At 44.5% G+C, this 23,106-nt stretch overlaps 2 protein-coding genes across 4 annotated transcripts; both read right to left on the bottom strand.

Moving 5' to 3' along the window:
- Positions 1-100: 100 nt before the first annotated feature.
- Positions 101-4,159, bottom strand: LOC129837179 (actin, alpha skeletal muscle 2-like). Its single transcript, XM_055903108.1, has 7 exons — positions 4,051-4,159; positions 2,302-2,441; positions 1,663-1,987; positions 1,388-1,549; positions 1,064-1,255; positions 782-963; positions 101-637 (listed from the first exon to the last, which is right to left on the bottom strand). The coding sequence occupies exons 2-7, from the start codon at positions 2,428-2,430 to the stop codon at positions 494-496; spliced, it is 1,134 nt and encodes a 377-aa protein (XP_055759083.1). The 5' UTR covers positions 2,431-2,441; positions 4,051-4,159; the 3' UTR covers positions 101-493.
- Positions 4,160-6,414: 2,255 nt separating this feature from the next.
- On the bottom strand, positions 6,415-23,072 carry LOC129837153 (nuclear pore complex protein Nup133-like). Of its 3 annotated transcripts, XM_055903073.1 has the most exons (26): positions 22,849-23,072; positions 22,630-22,745; positions 22,402-22,505; positions 22,068-22,172; positions 21,649-21,780; positions 18,601-18,771; positions 18,350-18,505; positions 17,672-17,742; positions 17,396-17,543; positions 16,957-17,107; positions 16,455-16,612; positions 16,134-16,225; positions 15,490-15,659; positions 15,238-15,332; positions 13,620-13,844; positions 13,286-13,408; positions 10,211-10,310; positions 9,743-9,991; positions 9,382-9,515; positions 8,703-8,861; positions 8,384-8,519; positions 8,044-8,162; positions 7,432-7,512; positions 7,274-7,338; positions 6,939-7,027; positions 6,415-6,683 (listed from the first exon to the last, which is right to left on the bottom strand). In XM_055903073.1, exons 1-26 carry the CDS (start codon positions 22,974-22,976, stop codon positions 6,547-6,549), a joined length of 3,414 nt encoding a protein of 1,137 aa, XP_055759048.1. In that variant the 5' UTR covers positions 22,977-23,072; the 3' UTR covers positions 6,415-6,546. The 3 variants fall into 3 exon arrangements, with proteins under 3 accessions (XP_055759048.1, XP_055759053.1, XP_055759059.1); XM_055903078.1 differs by lacking the exons at positions 22,630-22,745; positions 22,849-23,072 and having other exon boundaries at positions 22,068-22,092; positions 22,402-22,489; XM_055903084.1 differs by lacking the exons at positions 22,630-22,745; positions 22,849-23,072 and having other exon boundaries at positions 21,649-22,092; positions 22,402-22,478.
- Between the last annotated feature and the right edge of the window lie 34 nt (positions 23,073-23,106).

Raw genomic sequence — 23,106 nt, 5'->3', positions numbered from 1 at the left:
GTTTTTAATAGTTGCGCATCATAAAACGCACACCAAGGCCTATTTTAAGTGTTGGTTGTGTTGTAATGCACCTAAAAAATAAATAAATAACAGAAACACGTTTGAAAATAGATGGTTTTTATTTCCTATGTGGATCTCTTGATGGTTAGTAGTTGATAATGTTTGGCTCGAGTACAGATAGCACGTACATCTGAGCCATTATCGGGTAACCAGAGAAAACAACGTTGTGGTCACCCTCTGTCCCACTTGCTGTCCCCAAAACAGACTGTGCTCACCAAAAAATACCAAATGATGGACGATCAATAAATATCATTTATGTACATTTTACATTCACATGTTGGTATTTTTTCCTCACACGTCGTGATATTGACGTCATTCTCTCCGTTTGCTGAGCTTTCGCTGTTACAATGTAACAGTTGTATACAGTTGTCCCTTGATCGCAAGTCGGTGTGCCGTTGTTGCTTGGATCCTGAGCGAGATGTTGACAATGCATTTAGAAGCACTTGCGATGGACAATGCTGGGACCTGCCTCGTCGTATTCCTGCTTGGTGATCCACATTGCCTGGAAAGTGGACAGGGAAGCCAGGATAGAGCCACCGATCCAGACGGAGTATTTACGCTCAGGTGGGGCAATGATCTATGCCAAGTGAGAAAAGGAGTATTAGATACTGGGTACCATAGGTAGCACAGGTAACACAATGACAATGAAACAATTATGCAGACCTATGGCATCTCTTTTAACTATTTTACTGTGCGTAAAAGTATTGTGTATTGTAATTACCTTGATCTTCATGGTGCTGGGGGCCAGGGCAGTGATCTCCTTCTGCATACGGTCAGCAATACCAGGGTACATCGTGGTACCGCCGGAAAGCACATTGTTGGCGTACAGGTCCTTACGGATGTCAATGTCGCACTTCATGATGCTGTTGTAGGCAGTCTCATGAATACCAGCGGACTCCATACCTGTGCAGGTATACAAAGATCAATATGAATATTCAACCACTCTTTAGGCCGAAGATTTTATGTTGGATTATATTATAGGCCTATAACGGTAAATACGCACCAATGAAGGAAGGCTGGAAGAGGGTCTCTGGGCAACGGAAACGCTCGTTACCGATGGTGATGACCTGACCGTCGGGAAGCTCGTAGCTCTTCTCCAGGGAGGAGGAGGAGGCGGCGGTGGCCATTTCGTTCTCGAAGTCCAGGGCGACATAGCACAGCTTCTCCTTAATGTCACGCACGATCTCACGCTCGGCTGAAATTAGACATTTCCGTTAATGCGTTAAAGTATATCCCCGTGCGTCTGCGCTTTTGTGCGTGAAACGTTATAATACTTGAAATTGATCAAACAAGCATTTCTATGCAAAAACACAAAGTTCATGCTCACCGGTTGTGACGAAAGAGTAGCCACGCTCGGTCAGGATCTTCATGAGGTAGTCAGTCAGATCGCGACCAGCCAGATCCAGACGCATGATGGCGTGGGGGAGAGCGTAACCCTCATAGATGGGGACGTTGTGGGTCACACCATCACCGGAGTCCAGCACAATACCTAAACACAGAAAACACCACAATTCAGTAAAGCAGACAACCCAACCATCAACAACTTGAAATACAAATAACGAGTTGTGTGCGAAAAAAGGCGCGAGAGGGGAAAGTTCTTACCGGTGGTACGACCAGAAGCGTACAGGGACAGGACAGCCTGGATGGCCACATACATGGCGGGAACGTTGAAGGTCTCGAACATGATCTGTGTCATCTTCTCTCTGTTGGCCTTGGGGTTCAGTGGGGCCTCAGTGAGCAGGGTGGGGTGCTCCTCGGGGGCAACGCGCAGCTCGTTGTAGAAGGTGTGGTGCCAGATCTTCTCCATGTCGTCCCAGTTAGTGATGATACCATGCTCGATGGGGTACTTCAGGGTCAGGATACCCCTCTTGCTCTGAGCTTCATCTCCTACGTAGGAGTCCTTCTGACCCATACCCACCATCACACCCTGGAAGAGAGAGAACAAGCCCATTGAGACACCGGCAAGGACATGGCGCACACGTCTAACAACTACACATTATCATCTAACGGTACACTACACCTTGGACACTAAAACGGCACGTCGCACCTAACACATTACACGTTAGCACTAGTAAACTATACCTAAATGCATTTTTTAAAACTTGAATTCGTATATATTTGCCAATATGCTTTTACGCATATCTTTGTACTTTGGATATCATAGTAGGCTATATCATGAGACAAGGTATGATGCCTTAATTCACATGACTAGCCATGGTTGGGAGTGGTGTTTTTACGTACCTGGTGACGAGGGCGACCGACAATGGATGGGAAGACAGCCCTGGGGGCGTCGTCGCCGGCGAAGCCAGCCTTGACCAGGCCGGAGCCATTGTCGCACACAAGAGCGGTAGTCTCGTCGTCGTCACACATCTTGGTGGGTTCTGAGACAAGGTGCAAAAGGAACACACATTTATCATACAGTATACTGTAAGTAGCCTACTTACTGCAAGGTCTCTCACTGACATTACGCACCTACATTCTATGCGTAAAAACAACATTCTTTGTTCCCAAAGTGGGATCCACAATGTATTTTCTTAACCATTAGATCACAGGTGTCAAACTCATTCTACGGAGGGCCGAGTGTCTGTGGGTTTTCAATCCTCCCTTGTACTTGATTGATGAATCAATGCAACTAATTAGTAAATAACTCCCCTCACCTGGTTGTCTAGGTCTTAATTGAAAGGAAAAAACAAAACCTGCAGACACTAGGCCCTCCTACCTTAGATGCACTACATGAGCCTGGGATGCTCACAGGGATATTGGTATCCACAGTACTCCATCAATGATCAATTTTTCACTAAATTATTATTGTATTCACAAAAAATGTTGTATTCTCCAAAAATGTTGTTTGGAACATAAATGCAATATTTAAGCTTCATACTGCAGAATTATTTCACAACCCCATGGCCATGCACCTCAGAAGTCATAGTAAACCTGCTTGTATGCTATTTTATCGCAGTCTAAAGTAAGAGTTGTGTTCACGAGTAGGACAAAAATAACGTTTTAGTGTTCTAATTACGTTGTTAACTAGTTTATAATAGCAATAAGGCACCTCGGGGGTGTGTGGTATATAGTCAATATACCACATCTAAGGGCTGTGTCCAGGCACTCCACGTTGCATTGTGCATAAGAACAGTCCTTAGCCGTGGTATATTGGCCATATACCACACCCTTCATGCCTTAAGGCTTAAATATGACACCGTAGTCTGACACGGTGGTCTCGGTAATTTTACCAAAGTGATCATGATAACGTTAGGCTACATATTACACATTGACCACAAACATTTCAAAAATCGTTTCACGGAGTAATTTTACATTACATATACGTTTTATATTAATAAGTATTTCAGATAATGCACATCATCTGGTTAAATAGATCGACAATCAATACACATATTGGGTAACCTATCATATAGGGTAGCTATAAGCATGTAATGCAGTCGTACCAGGAACTTTTGATTCAATACAAAGTTGTGGATCTCTTTCTCTTCTTGCTCTCACCTGCTGACATAACAGGTTTTCCAATATCCAGTAGACCTATTCAATATTTTGTCTGACATTATCTTAATAAATCAAATGAACTACCAAAATATAATGATATATATTTTTTTATCTCAAAGACCAATTATCATTTATCAATTATTAAATCAACATATTTTTTTACATAGACGCATTAGCCTATATTATGCAGGTAGACTAATGTATCAAATCAAATTCATTTTAATCCTATCTCTTCTATTATTATAATAATCATTTGACAGAGGTGAAATCTGTTTAGTTTACGATAGTAGGCTAAAAGTTAAACCGAGCCGATGATTGGCTGCCAAGTTTCACTGACTGTCACAATACTGTGTAGATTATCTTTGATTTGTTTAATTCCTTATTCAGAGTCCACGATGTAATGTCCCAGAGAGAGAAAAAAATCCATTCCTCGTATTGACCCCCTCGTGCAGCAGCGTGGTGTAATATTCCACGGACCGGTTCACTTACCTGGTTTTCTTTTAGAAGCTCAGCTACAGAACTTTACCACTTCTGGTTCCAGCTAAGGACTGATAGCAACCGCCGTCAACCTTATATACCCGACGCCATCCACCTTTTTTCGTCTCCTGACAACCATTAGGAATGTCCATCTATTCCACAGGAATTCTCCCGACCCCTTCATCCATATTTGGTTCTTGGGACGGGTGCGCACTGGACACTCCCGTAGACGAGCGGTAAAGAGCTCAGGGTCGCACTTCGTAATGCGCAGGACGGTCCATATATGGAGAGGTAGTCCCGAATCCAAACTGTAGCGCTCGGCCCGTGTATGGAGAGCCGAGGGGTGTAATCCGTCGGACCCCTGCATGGCATTTTGAACACAGGCGCGCTTCGACGCAGGACTACACACGTCCATATTCCTCGTTCTATGACAGCATGCAATGCCAAATCATTCATTGATGCAAGGATATTGATTGTGGCTTTATTTTTTAAAATCTCTTTGCAAATGACTTGCTTTCCGAGCGCACCTCGTCAAGGTAGCCTATGTTCTATTCATGTAATTTTATTGGTTTATGTTGATTCCTTTACAGCTAGAGCAGGTGCGAATTTATAATGGCTGTTTAATGGAACACTACAAATTATTATACAGTGAATCTCAGTGAATTTTACCCGGTTCTTTGTCAGATGCATGTTATTTTAATTGACAAGAACATGTTAAGTATAGCATTTTGGGGGGCGGAAATTGTCTCTCAAATGGTCTTTCAAATATGTGTTTACGTGTAGCTGTTAGTCTAGTAATATTTTTTGAACAAAAAGTTTGAAAACACATTGAAAATTAAAAATTAAAATCCCTCTCAAACTTTTCACAAGGGTAATGATTTAACATTGACTTTATTCTGCAGAATCAACAACAGCAAATAGAGAGGGGGGAAGTTGTGTCAAGTTTGAGATGGGGGCGTTTGTGGTAGCTGGTCACTTCTAACTTCCGCATTTACTACAGTGGCCATGGTCTAGTTTCTCTGAACAGGGGGGGTAGGTGAAAGCAGATAGGACCCTAGCCATGCACAGTCGAACAGCTGCAGCCAGCCACCAAGGCATGGAAAATTCCTTTTTTGTAGCCCCAGCGTTTAAAAAAAGCATCTTTATAAACTGATATGTTTGTCCAACTGCTACCTCATCACTGCCAAGGTATCCAACTAAACATACTTGTGGAAAGGTATTTTAGTACAAGAAAACTAAATGTTTAAAATGGCATTATCCAACTTCCATTGGTCCCTAAAATTTATTTTAGCTTTCATTAGGCATGTTATTGACGGGATAGCCTACTTCATATACCAATATTAACATTTTGTACATTTGTCATTTAACGGACGCTGTTATCCATCGAGAGACTTACAGTAAGTAGTGAGTGCATACATTTTCGTACTGGTCTCCCGTGGGAATCAAACCCACAACCCCGCTGTTGCAAGCGCCATGCGGGACCAATACTTAGGCTCGTAAATGTAATCTCCATATCAACCATACACAACACCACCATCCATGGAGGCATTCTACAAGCCAGACAGGAAGTCCTGTAATAAAATATTCCAAACCTAGAGCTCCCACACAAACAATCTGTCAAAGATCAGTGAGTTTCTACTAAGTAGTGTCAGCATCCATATGACAACTACTCAAAATAGTCAATCAAGACTATTGATAAGGTTTGAAAGAGTATGCTTAGAAGCCTATCAAAAGCACACTTTCTCTGAGGGAGTTCTTTCAATCCCCCCATATAGGGCTACTGAACTTTCAATCCCCCTCCCCCCATAACGGCAGTGGTGGTAATTTATTGTGTATGTCCCTAATTTAACCTCTATTTTCTATTTTTAGGACAAGACACAGAGGCCATCTGCTTCTGCCATCAGTGAAAGTGGATCAGTTGCAGACTCCTCGAAGGGTTGGAGGGAGACACTTGAGTCAGGCTCCGCTATTTAAACAAGAACCCAATACAGTTGGCAATGTAGGCTACAGCACCCAATGGCTTGCTGCAGAAATCCAATAGCCTATTATGGCATGTTAGTCAATGAGTGTGGCTTGTTGAGTTGGATGTTGTGTAAATTTTGAGCGGCTAGTATAGGTATATTTTCCACGAGGTGTGTACTGTTTCATCTACCTGGTTCTAGCCTAACAGCTCCAGTTGAACCCGTGACATTTACTCTCCTGACTTTTACTCAAGCAATTATCACAGGATATATAGGTGTATTGGAGATTCAGGATGTGTAACTACATATGTTGCTTTTTCCCCAGGTTATTGAGGTAAGGAAATAAAACAATATATTTTGTTTTTCAAAAACTTAAAAGGAGTCTTGTGAATGCCAAAATCAAAAGAAGAGAACATTTACAGAAATATGACTTTTATTTAGAAAATGCAACACGTTATCTTTTTGTCAAGCAAACAGTAAAAATGGAAAGTAAGGAACAAACCAAGTGCAACCTGGGAGACACAGTTGTGAAAGGGGTCAGGGGTCATCAGATCTGTGCATGCAGGTAATGTTCATAGTTGGCCCGCAGTACAAACTCAAAAGTGGGCTTTGATTTCAAAGCCTCCATCTCGTCCAGTTGAAGAAGGTCTTTGAAGTCAGGAAGGTAGGTCTGTAGAGGAACACCTGGAAAACAACAAGAGAAGATATTCTGAATAGGTTGGAATGGTCATAAAGAGGTACATAAACAGAGCAGTGACACTCAATACCCTTTTCAATATTTTGTAATTAATAACAAAAAATATTACAACAACTCAACAATCTCCTAATTATCTCTTAAGTAACTCTTGAAATGTGTTGTTAACAAACAAATTAACTGATGAGAATACAGTGAAATCACTTGGTCAGACACCGAGACAAAATGGCTACTGCAGTGCTTACCTTCTTGTATGAGCTTGATGAGGATCTTGACAAAGATGCTGTCCTTGGCTGCCTCCAGAGGGTCATCGTTCCCATCAGCAGACGACCAGCTGTGAAAAACACAGCGGAAAGGAAGCTCAATGCAAACTTACAGTAATAACAATAATGCTTATTAATTCATTGCATTTACTATATAAAGCGCATTGACAGCGTAAAGAAATAAGAAAAATGTAAGATAAGTGTCAAACAGCGTATTTACACCTATCAAATCCTTTCAAATTTGGAATGAGGAAATTAGCAAGAAAGGGAGTAAGAGTGAGATATTAGAAGGATTAGGGCCATTGAGCGGTACTTACTCGTCTTTCTTGAGGGCCTTGCAGAAAATCTCACACTTGAGTCCATCAATGTCCACAGCGTCCTCCTGCAACAAGAATATGGCCCATATCAGTAAACCCTGACAGACCTGATTAATCAACCCTGAGTTAATGATTCATGCTAGCGGCAGTAGGACTACCTCGTCTATGTACTCCAGTAGATCCAGAGCCTTCTTGAAGTCATACTCATTGGCTCGTCTGTTGTCATTACAAATATACAGCTGGTGAAAAAAAGAGAAAAATGAGGTCAGTCCATTGGTATTTGTGGGAGCTGTATCTTGGGGTTCAGTTGGTGACAGGAGGATAGATGTGTGTGTTGTATTGTCATCGTGTGTCTGTGTGGTGGCAGGTACGTGGATTTATTTAGAGTTACTGGTTGTGCGACTGTGCGTGTGTGGTCTACTTAAGCTATAAGGCATGGGGGTGTGGTATTTGGCCAATATACCACGGCTAACGGCTGTTCATATGCATGACACAAAGCGGAGTGCCTGGATACAATCCTTAGGTGTGGTATATTGGCCATATATCACAAACCCCGGAGGTGCCTTATTGCTATTATAAACTTGTTACCAACGTAATTAGAGCAGTAAAAATACATTTTGTCATACCCGTGGTATACGGTCTGATATACCATGGCTGTCAGCCAATCAGCATTCAGGGCTCGAATCACCCAGTTTATAATGGTGCATTGATAAGGTTGTCTGTGTTGGGTTATGTGGTAATGTGAGGGATCCACTGATGTGTGTTCTGACATTAATAAGGTTGTGAGCGCTGAGCAGGGGCATGGTGTCTGGGTTCTGTTGTTTCTCCTCCAGCAGCTGTTTGGGCAGAGTCTCCTGGTGCAGCAGGAACCGCTCCTGCTCTACCATGTCTGTAGGATGACAAAGAAAACACTGGTGATATCCCTGCAGAACTCACCAATTAGACACCCCACAGTGAACAGAGGTTTCCTTGCTTCTTTTGAATCAAACAGTGTCTGTTGTCTTAGGGCTAAATACTAACACAGTTTAAAATACATGTTCATAACTCCCATTGACAATAATGTATGATTTAAGTGAGAATTAAGCAGCGGTATCTCAAGTAGCCCCTTACCGTCTACTTGTTTCTTCATCACAGCCTCAGGCATGTCTGATGCCAGGGCAGTCAGTTTACTGAGAGCCAACAGGGTCTTCTTCTTCACAAAGTAACGTGTCTCCATGTTGGCCTGTCCATACAGGGTTTTGTGGGCCTGGGAAGAGAAAGAGATGGTCAAATAAATATCACAAACGCAACACTGTTTATATTAACATGGGAAACTACACTATGTCTACTGTATGTCTTTTCATATGAGGCGGCATGTTCACAAGTTAGCTACTAAGGTCAACTGATGTGTGTGTGTGTGTGTGTGTGTGTGTGCGTGTGTTCCACTTACACTGCTGAAGTCATGTACGTGGATGTGGTGCAGCCAGCTGAGGTGTTCGTGGGACTGCAGGAAGCTGGCCAGCTGCTGGTGCTGGGCGATGGGCTGGGAGAGCAGCTTGCCCCGCTTTCCCTTCTCCATGTACCAGCGGAACAGGAAGTCCGCAAAGTTCTACAGGAAGTGACATGGAAATTAAATGAAACACGTAGCATCTTTGGAATCCTAGTCTAGTCCTAGCTTGAGAAATAACAGCATTTTTATCTCATAATGGGTATCAATGTATGATTTACGTGCGCTGTCTGAGTAATGGCAGGTAGGCTAGCGGTTAAGAGCGTTAGGCCAGTAACCAAAAGATTGTTGGTTCGAATCCCCGAGCCGACTAGGTGAAAATCTGTCGATGTGCCCTTGAGCAAGGCACTTAACCCTAATTGCTCCTGTAAGTCGCTCTGGATAAGAGTGTCTGCTAAATAAATACAAATGTAACTTGCACATATCCCTTGTTAGTGCCAGATTTGATAAAACACCAGTGATAAAATTTGGTCGTATTCAGTTTGGCACACAGTAGCAAAACATTTTGCAAACAACAACAAAAATCTGCGTTCTTATTGGACCAGTTCAAGTAGTACCTCCCCATTTCAAAATTTCTCCACCTAATGAACACCACCCTGGTTTTAGAGGATTAGTGTCTGACCTGGTCGGCGAACTTGGCCATGTAGTGCTGCAATCTATTCTGGTTGTCAGTCTGCTCACACATCTGGACCAGGATGTCAAAGTCACAATATTTCTCTGCCAGTGCTGCCACCCACTGGTACTGACCCAGCTCCACTGGAACATAAGGAAAAGTTAACACCCTTAATATTATTTAAGTGTACATAACACCTTTATAATGGATGAAATAAGAAGTCAGACTTATAATTTATGAAAAATATCAGCTACATTTAGCTATAAAATGTGAAATTCCAATTATTTTGTATTCCAAAATGGCTTGACCCGGTAACCAAATACTCAAGCCAAAATGTCCACCCGGTATTTTGCATTCAATCTCCACTCACACAGTGGTGCGAGCAGCTCAGAGCGGCGCTGCGTGTACTCGATCTCCAGGGTGTTGTAGCGGTCCTGCTGGCCCGGTCTCAGTGAGGTCAGCTGGGCAACGTAGCCTCCCAGGAGCACGTCCAGCAGCGCTGCCAGCTGCTCGTTCAGGCCATTGCGCAGCTCCGAGTCGGCGTGAGGGTACACGTCACGCAGGATCACCTCGTGCTGGCGGGCGATGACGGTACGCACCCCACCCAGACAGCTAGAGGCTGTGGGGAGAGAAAGATACAGGTTTAGGGATTAAGGGCGCATCTCAATTGTCTTACATTTGGGAGACTCTAAATTCTTCTCCTTCATCGCAGTGAAAGGGATCTAGCATATCACTTTCACCTATCCTGTCTTTTCAGATCAGTTGATATTAACAAAAGGAGACAAGGCGTTACAAGAAGTTACTTTAGACTACTATGTGTGTTCAACAGGGAACGTACCGGTCCATGGGATGTATTCTGGCTCAGCAGGGGTGCTCTCTGAGGCTCTGTACAGTGAGGCCTTGGTGTCTCTGTACTGACCAGCAGCCTGCAGCATGTCCTGGAATACAACACACAAACGTACACAAATTACTGACTGTGCCATTACAAGAAATACAACCTCACAAGCAACATGACATACAGTTGAAGTCAGAAGTTTACATACACTTAGGTTGGAGTCATTAAATCTTGTTTTTCAACCACTTCACAAATTTCTTGTTAACAAACTATAGTTTTGCAAGTCTGTTAGGACATCTTCTTTGTGCATGACACAAGTACATTTTCCAACAATTGTTTACAGACAGATTATTTAACTTTTACAACTAACTGTATAATAATTCCAGTGGGTCAGAAGTTTACATACACTAAGTTGACTGTACCTTTAAACAGCTTGGAAAATTCCAGAAAACTATGTCATGGCTTTTGAAGCTTCTGATAGACTAATTGACATAATTTGAGTCAATTGAAGGTGTACATGTGGATGTATTTCAAGGCCTACCTTCGAACTCAATGCCTCTTTGCTTGACATCATGGGAAAATCAAAAGAAATCAGCCAAGACCTCAGAAAAAAAATTGTAGATCTCCACAAGTCTAGTTCATCCTTGGGAGCAATTTCCAAATGCTTGAAGGTACCACGTTCATCTGTACAAACAATAGTACACAAGTATAAACACCACCGAACCACGCAGCCGTCATACCGCTCAGGAAGGAGACGCGTTCTGTCTCCTAGAGATGAATGTACTTTTGTGCGAAAAGTGCAAATCAATCCCAGAACAACAGCAAAGAACCTTGTGAAGATGCTGGAGGAAACCGGTACAAAAGTATCTATATCCACAGTAAAACGAGTCCTATATCGACATAACCTGACGGGCCACTCAGCAAGGAAGAAGCCACTGCTCCAAAACCGCCATAACAAAGCCAGACTATGGTTTACAACTGTACATAGGGACAAAGATCGTACTTTTTGGAGAAATGTCCTCTGGTCTGATGAAACAAAAATAGAACTGTTCGGCCATAATGACCATCGTTATGTTTGGAGGAAATAGGGGGAAGCTTGCAAGCCGAAGAACACCATCCCAACCGTGAAGCACGGGGGTGGCAGCATCATGTTATGGGGGTGCTTTGCTGCAGGAGAGACTGGTGCACTTCACAAAATAGATTTTTTTTATTTTTTATTTTTTTATTTTACCGTTATTTTACCAGGTAAGTTGACTGAGAACACGTTCTCATTTGCAGCAACGACCTGGGGAATAGTTACAGGGGAGAGGAGGGGGATGAATGAGCCAATTGTAAACTGGGGATTATTAGGTGACCATGATGGTTTTGAGGGCCAGATTGGGAATTTAGCCAGGACACCGGGGTTAACACCCCTACTCTTACGATAAGTGCCATGGGATCTTTAATGACCTCAGAGAGTCAGGACACCCGTTTAACGTCCCATCCGAAAGACGGCACCCTACACAGGGCAGTGTCCCCAATCACTGCCCTGGGGCATTGGGATATTTTTTAGACCAGAGGAAAGAGTGCCTCCTACTGGCCCTCCAACACCACTTCCAGCAGCATCTGGTCTCCCATCCAGGGCCTGACCAGGACCAACCCTGCTTAGCTTCAGAAGCAAGCCAGTAGTGGTATGCAGGGTGGTATGCTGCTGGCATCATGAGGGAGAAAATTATGTGGATATATTGAAGCAACATCTCAAGACATCAGTCAGGAAGTTAAAGCTTGGTCGCAAATGGGTCTTCTAAATGGACAATGCCCCCAAGCATACTTCCAAAGTTGTGGAAAAATGGCTTAAGGACAACAAAGTCAAGGTATACCTTGGAGTGGCCATCACAAAGTCCTGACCTCAATCCTATAGAAAAATTTGTGGGCAGAACTGAAAAAGCGTGTACGAGCAAGGAGGCCTACAAACCTGACTCAGTTACACCAGCTCTGTCAGGAGGAATGGGCTAAAATTCACCCAACTTATTTTGGGAAGCTCGTGGAAGGCTACCCGAAACGTTTGACCCAAGTTAAACAATTTAAAGGCAATGCTACCAAATACTAATTGAGTGTATGTAAACTTCTGACCCAATGGGAATTTGATTAAATAAATAAAAGCTGAAATAAATCACTCTCTCTACTATTATTCTGACATTTCACTCTTAAAATAAACTGGTGATCCTAACTGACCTAAGACAGGGAATTTTTACTTGGATTATATGTCAGGAATTGTGAAGAACGGAGTTTAAATGTATTTGGCTAAGGTGTATGTAAACTTCCGAATTCAACAGTACGTATATGAACAAAAATATAAAAACGCAACAGGCAACAATTTCAATGATTTTACTGAGTTACAGTTCATATAAGGAAATCAGTCAATTTAAATAAATTCATTAGGCCTAATCTATGGATTTCACATGACTGGGCATAGGCCCACCCACTTGGGAGCCAGGCCCAGCACAAGGTGCACCTGTGTAATGATCATGCTGTTTAATCAGCTTTTTGATATGCCACACCTGTCAGGTGGATGGATTATCTGGGCAAAGAAGAAATGCTCACTAACAGGAAAGGTAAACAAATTAGAGAGAAATACATTTTTTGTGCGTATGGAACATTTCTGGGATCTTTTATTTCAGCTCATGGACTAACACTTTAAACGTTGCTCTTATATTGTTGCTCAGCATATATACAGTGCATTCGGAAAGTATTCAGACCCCTTGACCTTTTACACATTTTGTTAGGTTACGGCCTTATTTAAAAATGTATTAAATACATTATTGTTCCTCATTAAATCTACACACAATATCCCATAATGACAAAGCGAAAACAGGTTAAGACATTTTTGCAAATTTATGAAAAATAAAATACTTTATTTACATAAGTATTCAGTGTGTAGATTGTCAAGGGGTCTGTATACTTTACGAATGCACTGTAGATACACAGTATATATAAGCACACCATATGATCAAAAGGTAACCATACACATGCATGGGAGATACGTGACTAACAATATGGATGTGGATACAGAGAGCCCGCACTGCCTGTGTTGTGTACCTTGATGATGGTGTTGACACTGAGCACCACTTCAGCCCACTTCACAGAGTCCACAGGGTTTTCCTTCAGAGTCCTCTCCTCCTCTTCTAGTAGACACTCGAAGACTGATGAGATCTGAGACACCTACACACACACACACACACACCTCTTAATAACCTCACCTGAGGCATAAGACAGAAGCTTCCCACAAACCCAAAGCTGATGTTTTGACATTGAAAACATGAATTAAATTGGAATCTCAAATCATCTAAATTGTGTGAAGACCCCAACTATTATCTCTGTCATTGTCACCAGACCCCAACTCTGCTGGGGATATTATCTCTGTCATTGTCACCTCTCTGAAGAAGACGTCTGCGGCCGTGAGGCTGGTGGACACGGTTGCGTTGCTCTTCCTCAAGGCAATGAGGATGGCACGATTGACCAGCTCGCCGTGCTTGGCGTGGTGGTTCTTCAGCGTCATGGCCGCCTGTAGCTTCTCGGCGTGTTCACACAGCAACAGGCGCGTCGCCATGGGAGACGAGCGCACCGCGGTCTGGCCCAGCCGGTCCAGGAGACCCACCTGTGGGGGAAGGGAGGTGGAGTGGGGGAGAGAGTAAGACATTTTTTTTATTTTACCTTTATTTAACCTGGTTGGCCAGTTGAGAACAAGTTTTTATTTACAACTGCGACCTGGCCAAGATAAAGCAAAGCAGTGCGACAAAAACAACAACAGAGTTAAACATAAACAAACGTACAGTCAATAACACAGTAGAAAAATCGATATACAGTTTGTGCAAACGGAGTAAGGAGGTAAGGCAATAAATAGGCCATAGTAGCGAAGTAATTACAATTTAGCAAATTAACACTGGAGTGATAGATGTGCAGATGATGTGCAAGTAGAAATACTGGTATGCAAAAGAGCAGAAAAGTAAATAAAAACAATATGGGGATGAGGTAGGTAGTTGGATGGGCTATTTACAGATGGGCTGTGTACAGGTGCAGCAATCGGTTAGCTGCTCAGATAGCTGATGCTTAAAGTTAGTGAGGGAGATATCGCTGAATTTGGAGACTTATTTTTGCAATTCGTTCCAGTCATTGGCAGCAGAGAACTGGAAGGAAAGGCGGCCAACGGAAGTGTTGGCTTTGGGGATGACCAGTGAGATATACCTACTGGAGCGCGTGCTACGGGTGGGTGTTGTTATGGTGACCTGTGAGTTGAGATAAGGCAGAGCTTTACCTAGCAAAGACTTATAGATGACCTGGAGCCAGTGGGTTTGGCAACGAATATGTAGCGAGGGCCAGCCAACGAGAGCATACAGGTCGCAGTGGTGGGTGGTATATGGGGCTTTGGTGACAAAACGGATGGCACTGTGATAGACTGCATCCAGTTTGCTGAGTAAAGTGTTGGAGGCTATTTTGTAAATGACATCGCTGAAGTCGAGGACCAGTAGGATAGTCAGTTGTACGAGGGTATGTTTGGCAGCGTGAGTGAAGGAGGCTTTGTTGCGAAATAGGAAGCCGATTCTAGATTTAATTTTGGATTAGAGATGCTTAATATGAGTCTGGAAGGAGAGTTTACTGTCTAGCCAGATGCCTAGGTATTTGTAGTTCTCCACATATTCTAAGTCAGAACCGTCCAGAGTAGTGATGCTAGTCAGGCGGGTGGGTGCAGGCAGCCAGGTGCAGACAGCCGGGTGCAGGCAGCGATCGGTTGACGAGCATGCATTTAGTTTTACTAGCGTTTAAGAGCAGTTGGAGGCCACGGAAGGAGTGTTGTATGGCATTGAAGCTCGTTTGGAAATCGGGGTGTGGAGTAACGAGGTAAGGTTGTTGAACTCAGTCACAACATATCGATCTTTATTCAGAAATCTGTGAGGAGCCCTGTAGTGAAGTCCGATCCCACGGTGACCCATGTGATTAGAATTATTCCGGATTATTTGGGACTGAAATATATTTCTATGCAGGTGACCCACCTGTAGCAGGAAGTCCATGAAGCAGCCGTGGGCCTTCATCTTGTCCTCTAGCTGGTGGAGGATGATGAGGGAGGTCATGGGGAAGCCAGCACTCTCTGGACACGACAACACAGAAACAAGGTCACTTCTATGTGGAACAATATATTCAATCATTTTGATAGAAAATAACTACAGGTTTCCATGTCTTCGCCTGTCTACATTTCTCTCCCTCTTTTTCTGTTATTTTTTCATCCCTCCCTCCCTCCCTCCCACCGTCAGGGACAGACTCGGCCCAGCGGGGGTCTGAGGCTGGGTAATCGTCCACCAGGTCCAGGTTGATCCGGGTCACCACCAGGTCCAGCTCCCCGCCCACCTCCCCGTCTCCGTCCTCCTCCAGGGGGAACAGCTCGTCTGTCATGGTCTGGGCCCCCACCAGGTCATTCCTGACAAACACAACAGTTACGTTCCACTCACAACATTGTAAGGTAAACTCAATAGTAACAATGTTTATTGCTTAGATCATTTAACGAGGTCATTCCTGATAACACATCAAATCATTTCACATAATTACTTAGTGGTACTCATTTAAAGTGTACACACCCCATTCACTCAATGTCTACATGTACTCTCTCACACAGTCACTCACTCCCTCTTTCTGTAAAAAAACTCTCACAGAGCTCTGCGTCCTCATTTGGCAGTAACAGCTGCTCGAGCTTACCAACAACTGGGCAGATGCAATCACAGAGAGCAAGTAATTACACAGACCTAAATCCACATCCTTCTCAACACAACGGCATTTTTTTCAGGGGAGAAACAAACAAATTCCCTTATTTTACGAAGGAGGTCTGTGTCACTGTCAATAAAACTCAAACTTCAGCAATTGGGGCCAACGTCACACAATCTTTCTGCAGACTTACCGGCAGAACTGCAGGAACGCTGCTTTTAGGAGTTTGGTTTTGTCCTCTTGCACTACAGAATCCATCCTAGTCGGAGTCTCCATAGCAGTTGCCTTGAAACCAAAAAAGTGTGAATTCATAAATAATGTATGTCATAAAACAATGTGAACTCACCAATTATGTAAAAATAATGAAAATGAAAAAATAAAAACATTGCTAGTCCACCAATTTAATGTCTATAATGTCATCTCATTATTCATACAAGTCAAATGACCCAATTGGTGACCCAGTTCCATATCAGAAACCTAGCCCTGCTTTATTTAATCTGACTCTACTCCCTACCTCAGGGCCGTCCCCAGCCAAGGAGAAGCAGAGGGAGTCCTCCATGGTCTCAGGCAGCATGGAGGCACTCTCCCTGGCCACCACGGCCACCAGACCACTGTTCTGGGAGAAGAACACTGGCAGGTTGGCACAGCAGCCCCCACCACGCAGACGGTCACCTGGAGAGATGAAGGAGGACGGTGAGAAAAGAAACATGGGAGGCGAGTCAAGTCAAATTGACCATTCATGAAAATGGATAATGATCTAAAAAGACAAAAGGTTGTTGACATTATTATGATAACTATGAATTACTGAGAGCTGTTGTTGTAGCCATCTACACCATTCACTCATCAATACCATTCAGTTTAAACCATTGGGTGCATGTCAACAGTCTCTAAAGGCTTCCTCATCTTGTCAAATGTTTTTTTCATTAAGAAAAGGAGATGAGGAAAGGGGCCAATTTTAAACTATTGAGAGGCACCCAATGTCCTCTAACCTTGAGTCCATTATCCATGTCTCTTACCAGGTGTGTTGAAGGGGATCTTCTCCTCAGGTAGACCTCCTCTGCCAGTACCGGTGGAGCAGGCAAACACCAGCTCCTCGTTGTACAGGAAGGCAGCAGGGCTGGAGGCCCGTGGTAACACCAGCCTCATGGCCTGGAGGGCATCCTCACTCTGAGGGGAAAAACACAACTTATCAACCATTAGACACATAAACATCGACATTTAAACTGAAGGAAGACCAATATGGTTGATATTTTCATGTCTGAAAAATAGCATTCTATTTTGTCGAAATGCATGAAAATGTAGAAAGCCATGAAGCCTTGAGCGTATCCATAGCAAGTCTACTTAGGGAACCTATTGCCACTTTCAAACCCATAAAAAATTTCAAATAATTTCATGAACCATAATAGACCATTTCAGTTGAAGCCCAACAGTGACCAGGGTTGAGTGAAGACTGACCTGAAAGGGGGGGTTGTACTTGGTGACCTCCACAGAGAGCTCCTCAGAGATGTTGTTGCCGTTGTCCAGCAGGGTGACCAGGCAGAAGTAGGCCAGGCAGGGGGAGTCTGAGGGGTGCCAGGCTGCTGCCAACACTACCAGGCCATCCCTGGAACACAAAATTATAGTCAGAAGTATGTAGAATCATAAAAGGTCGCAGTCACCAGCTGACTATTACATCAAATCATGTAGTGAGATAAATACACATCCAGAGACCTAGATGAGAGCTCGACTTACTGGCTCAGCTGCATGTCCATGTAGGTAACGTTCACTCCCTCCTTGATTTCCTCAAAGTTGCTCTCTGACCCCTGATTGATGACGAGAGAAAAACAAAAAACAGGTCACGCCTTCAGGACAATCATCCAATCTACTGGTTACTACCAAAATGAAGGAAACACCAACGTAAGTATCTTAAATTGGGTGTTGGGCCACCACGAGCCGCCTGAAAAGCATTGATGCACCGTGGCATAGATTCTACGAGTGTCTGGAAGTCTATTGGAGGGATGCAATACAATTTTTCCAGAATAAATTGCATAATTTAGTGTTTTGTTGATGGTGGTGGTGTCTCAGGCGTCGCTCCAGGATCTTACATTAGTGTTCAATTGGTTTGAGATCTGGTGACAGACACACACACACTTTAAAACCCCTATACTCCTTTGATACCCCTCTTTCAAAGTAACTGATATCTCTTCTAGCCATGGTAGCCATAATGGCTAAGCATGATGATATGTTCATTTATTAATTAACTCAGGAAGCACGTGCTTTGTGTCCCTCATTTACTCAAGTGTTTCCTTTATTTTGGCAGATACCTGTACAACCAAGGGGACAGTTCACCTCAAAGTAACGCACCATGATTTAATGCAACCTGACAAAGTAACGCAACACAACATTCATGTAAAGTGTGGTTCTGCTTACCCAGATGGCGTCGACCACACTCTCCGTCAGAGCGCGGCTGGAGTCCCAGCTGAGGACCTGGTGCTCTGTGACCTCATCCACCTCCCATTTACTGAGCCCACAGGAGGTCAGAGTATATAGGCAGCCCATCTCTCCCACCCACAGAACACTGTGAAGCTATAGAGGGAGAAGAGGGTATGTGAGCTGTTATCATATTACCTATTAATGACTATATTTTGGGGATTCATAGGACTCCACTAGAAGAAACGTGCATTGTTGTTGGTAAGCGGGGCGAGCATGCCAAAGAGGCTGGAGACGCGGCGTCCGATGCCGGAAAGCACCCCCTGGCCCTGCTGTAGCGCCCTCTGCAGCGGTTTTCCGGAGGGGTCCGCTCCGAGACGCATCAACTGGCCCTTATAGGATGACACGATGAAACTACCCCCCTGAGGGAAGAGAGGGGATGGTGGGATGAGGGAGGAGAGGAAAGGGGATGAAATCAAAAGGCACATAATGTTTAATCAGGTAAATATGCTCAACATGTATCTGTGTGCATTTTACACAGAATTTGTTGGTAATTCTCAATCCAGTAATAATGAGAACCTGCTCTATACATCCTTTATCTGTGACTGTGGAGCAGCGCTGTATTCAAGTGCATTGGAGATGTTGTACCAATTGTGGCTATTAAAACATGCCCTAACCAGACACAGTGGAAAGATGGCGGCATTCGCGCAAAACTGAAAGCGCGATCCACTGCATTTAACCATGGAAAGAGGTCTGGGAATATGACTGAATATAAACAGTGTAGTTATTCCCTTCGCAAGGCAATAAAACAAGCAAAATGCCAGTACAGGGACATGGTAGAGTCGCAATGGACACGAGACGTATGTGGCAGGGTCTACAGGAAATCACGGACGACAAAAAGAAAACCAGCCACCGACGTCACGCTTCCAGACAAACTAAACACCTTCTTTGCCCGCTTGGAGGATAACACAGTGCCACCATTGCGACCTGCTAACAAGGACTGCCCCCCCTCTCTCCTTCTCCATGGCTGACGTGAGTAAAACATTTAAACACGTTAACCCTCGCAAGGCTGCTGGCCCAGACGGCATCCCTAGCCACATCCTCAGAGCATGCGCAGACCAGCTGGCTGGTGTGTTTACAGACATTACAGTCAATTGCTCCCTATCCCAGTCTGTTGTACCCACATGCTTCAAGATGGCTACCATTGTTCCTGTACCCAAGAAGGCAAAGATAACTGAACTAAATGACTACCGCCCCGTAGCACTCACTTCTGTCATCATGAAGTGCTTTGAGAGGCTAGTCAAGGATCACATCACCTCCACCTTACCGGCCACCCTAGACCCACTTCAGTTTGCATACCGCCCCAACAGGTCCACAGACGAGGCAATCGCCATTACACTCCCCTATCCCATCTGGACAAGAGGAATACCTATGTAAGAATGCTGTTCACTGACTACAGCTCAGCATTCAACACCATAGTACCCTCCAAGCTCATCATCAAGCTGGAGGCCCTGGGTCTCAACCCTGCCCTGTGCAATTGGGTCCTGGACTTTCTGACGGGCCACCCCCAGGTGGTGAAGGTAGGAAACAACATCTCCACTTCGCTGACCCTCAACACTGGGCCCCACAAGGGTGCATGCTCAGCCCCCTCCTGTATTCCCTGTTCACCAACGATTGCGTGGCCATGCGCGCCTCCAACTCAATCATCAAGTTTGCAGACAACACAACAGTAGTGGGCTTGATTACCAACAACGATGAGACAGCCTACAGGGAAGAGATGAGGGCAGTGTGTGGGAGTGTGGTGTCAGGAAAACAACCTCTTACTCAACGTCAACAAAACAAAGGAGATGATCGTGGACTTCAGGAAACAGCAGAGAGAGCACCCCCCATCCACATCGAATGGACAGCAGTGGAGAAGATGGAAAGTTTTAAGTTCATCTGCGTACACATCACAGACAAATTCAAATGGTCCACCCACACAGACAGTGTGGTAAAGAAGGCACAACAGCGCCTCTTCAACCTCAGGAGAATTAAGAAATTTGGCTGGTCACCCAAAACCCTGACAAACTTTTTTGATGCAAAATCGAGAGCATCCTGTATCTCAGCCTGGTACGGCAATTGCACCGCCCTCAACCGCAAGGCTCTCCAGAGGGTGGTGCGGTCTGCACAATGCATCACTGGGGGAAACTACCTGCCCTCCATGACACCTTCAGCACCCGATGTCACAGGAAGGCCAAAAAGATCATCAAGGACATCAACCACCCGAGCCACTGCCTGTTCACACCGCTATCATCCAGAAGGTGAGGTCAGTACAGGTGCATCAAAGCTGGGGCCGAGAGACTGAAAAACAGCTTCTATCTCAAGGCCATCAGACTGCTAAACAGCAATCACTAACTCAGAGAGGCTGCTGCCTACATTGAGACCCAATCACTGGCCACTTTAATAAATGGATCACTAGTCACTTTATACAATGCCACTCTAAATAATGCCACTTTTATAATGTTTACATATCTTACATTAATCATATCACATGTATATACTGTATTTTATACCATGTATTGCACCTTGCCTATGCCACTCGGCCATCGCTCATCCATATACTTATATGTACATATTCTCATTCACCCCTTTAGATTTGTGTGTATTAGATTGTTGTTGGGGAGGGCCTCCCGGGTGGCGCAGTGGTCTAGAGCACTGCATCGCAGTGCTAGCTGCGCCACCAGAGTCTCTGGGTTCGCGCCCAGGCTCTGTCGCAGCCGGCCGCGACCGGGAGGTCCGTGGGGCGACGCACAATTGGCTTAGCGTCGTCCGGGTTAGGGAGGGTTTGGCCGGTAGGGATATCCTTGTCTCATCGCGCTCCAGCGACTCCTGTGGCGCAGTGCGCGCTAACCAAGGGGGGCGGGTGCACGGTGTTTCCTCCGACACATTGGTGCGGCTGGCTTCCGGGTTGGAGGCGCGCTGTGTTAAGAAGCAGTGCGGCTTGGTTGGGTTGTGCTTCGAAGGACGCATGGCTTTCGACCTTCGTCTCTCCCGAGCCCGTACGGGAGTTGTAGCGATGAGACAAGATAGTAATTACTAGCGATTGGATACCACGAAAATTGGGGAGAAAAGGGGTTAAAAAAAAAAAAAAAAAAAGATTGTTGTTGGGGAATTGTTAGATTACTTGTTAGATTTTACTGCACTGTTGGAACTAGAAGCACAAGCATTTTACTACACTCGCATTAACATCTACTAACCATGTGTATGTGACAAATAAAATTAGATTTGAAGAACAATGGACCCACAACATACCAACTTACCCTAACAGCCACAACAAAGTTGCAGAGGTTTTCGCCCATGTCGACCACAGTCTCAGCGTAATTCCCCTCGTGGGCCAAACTGGGCCAGAACCGGGCTGTTCCCTCCGGAGCCACCGCCATGACAGAGATAGACTGAGCATTCAAGACAAAGTCCCACAACAGTAAACAACCATGACTGATAGTGAGTTGATTGGAATTTAAGTTAATTTGTACCTAATTATTAGCCTGGGTGCCAGCTTATTCAGTCAGGAATGCCTTGTCAAGACAACAACAAGTAGGCTAAAGCAGAAAGAGACTGACACTCAGGCTAGCTGCTCAACAGCTAACAGTTAAGTCATTAGGCAGACAGGTGGGAACTCGTCACACATTCGGAGGTTGAACAGTTTAGTTTCCTGATTGGTGATGTAGTCATTGATTACCTGAACAGTGGCAGTCTCCAGAGGGCTGGAAGATGATATCGAGATGAGATCAGCATAGTAGACAAACTCACTAGTGGGCAGCTGGAGGCCCTTACATACTGACAACTACAAAACACAACAGATAAGGTTCACGCACTGCATGTTTTTTTAAATTATAGGACACACTGTATCAATGCGTTGCATATCTCATCATTATCAACCAGGGTTGTGTATCCAGTGTTGAAACGGAGTGACACAAAGTGGTAGGGTTCTACCTGAACTTGCCCAATAAGGAGAGCTCATTTTGTGTTCTGTTTCAAAGCGTTTTTCTACGGTGTGACCTACTGAACTGTACCTTTGCAACAGCAGTCTGGCAGATCTTCCAGATGATCAGTCTCTCTCCACACACCATCCAGGCCCAGCCACTCTCATCCACCTTCACGGAGATCTGGTCATCGGCTGAGCGACACAAAACACAGAACCCACAGAACCCGAGAGCATTGATTGGGATGACCTGTACAATGCATCCTACAGCATGTATAACTCGCAGAGAGATAATGACAGGAAAGAGTCAATGACCCACCATCAGCCATAGTCAAAGCCTCCATGACTTTGACAGGTAGAGAAGAGCCAAACGTCTGGACATCGAAGTGGAGTGCTTCTGAAGTTGAGTAGCTCTGCACACGCGTGGGAGTTGATCTGGAAATGAGAGGGCCAGCAGTTGTTTAAAAACAACAATCCACGATTGACTGTGCCTGAAAAGACACTGTTGACAATGGCATGATGGAGCATGGACACTCACCTCGCTGCTAACGACGTCCTACGTGGGGAAAAGAGAAGCCCTGTAGGTGTACCGGCGAGACTCTTTCTACCGGTGACCCTTGAGGATTGCCTTCGGCCTGAACAAGGGGTGGGACGAGGGCTAAACATCGTAGCTATGCCCCAAAATGCTCAATATTAATTCAACTTCAGACAGCTCTTCTTATTTTGCGCGCACAATATGAAACTTCAGGCGCATGAAATATACGTCATGAAATACAAAATCAAATTCGCAGTACAT

This window comes from Salvelinus fontinalis, chromosome 3, assembly GCF_029448725.1.
Source record: "Salvelinus fontinalis isolate EN_2023a chromosome 3, ASM2944872v1, whole genome shotgun sequence".
In the NCBI taxonomy this organism is placed as follows: domain Eukaryota; kingdom Metazoa; phylum Chordata; class Actinopteri; order Salmoniformes; family Salmonidae; genus Salvelinus; species Salvelinus fontinalis.
The sequence above is the reverse complement of the archived record's forward strand: the minus strand, read 5'-3'. Positions and strand labels throughout refer to the sequence as shown.

Bases quoted from the DNA above. Each gene is read 5' to 3' on its own strand.
- LOC129837153 (XM_055903073.1), bottom strand. From the start codon at position 22,976: ATGTTTAGCCCTCGTCCCACCCCTTGTTCAGGCCGAAGGCAATCCTCA. The intron at 18,506-18,600 runs GCACGTTTCTTC...CTCCCTCTATAG, and splicing joins CCCCGCTTACCAACAACAAT to CTTCACAGTGTTCTGTGGGT. The intron at 17,108-17,395 runs GTCAGTCTTCAC...TTTTCCCCTCAG, and splicing joins AGTACAACCCCCCCTTTCAG to AGTGAGGATGCCCTCCAGGC.
- LOC129837179 (XM_055903108.1), bottom strand. From the start codon at position 2,430: ATGTGTGACGACGACGAGACTACCGCTCTTGTGTGCGACAATGGCTCC. The intron at 964-1,063 runs GTGCGTATTTAC...ATACCTGCACAG, and splicing joins CTTCCAGCCTTCCTTCATTG to GTATGGAGTCCGCTGGTATT. The intron at 638-781 runs GTAATTACAATA...CACTTGGCATAG, and splicing joins CCAGCACCATGAAGATCAAG to ATCATTGCCCCACCTGAGCG.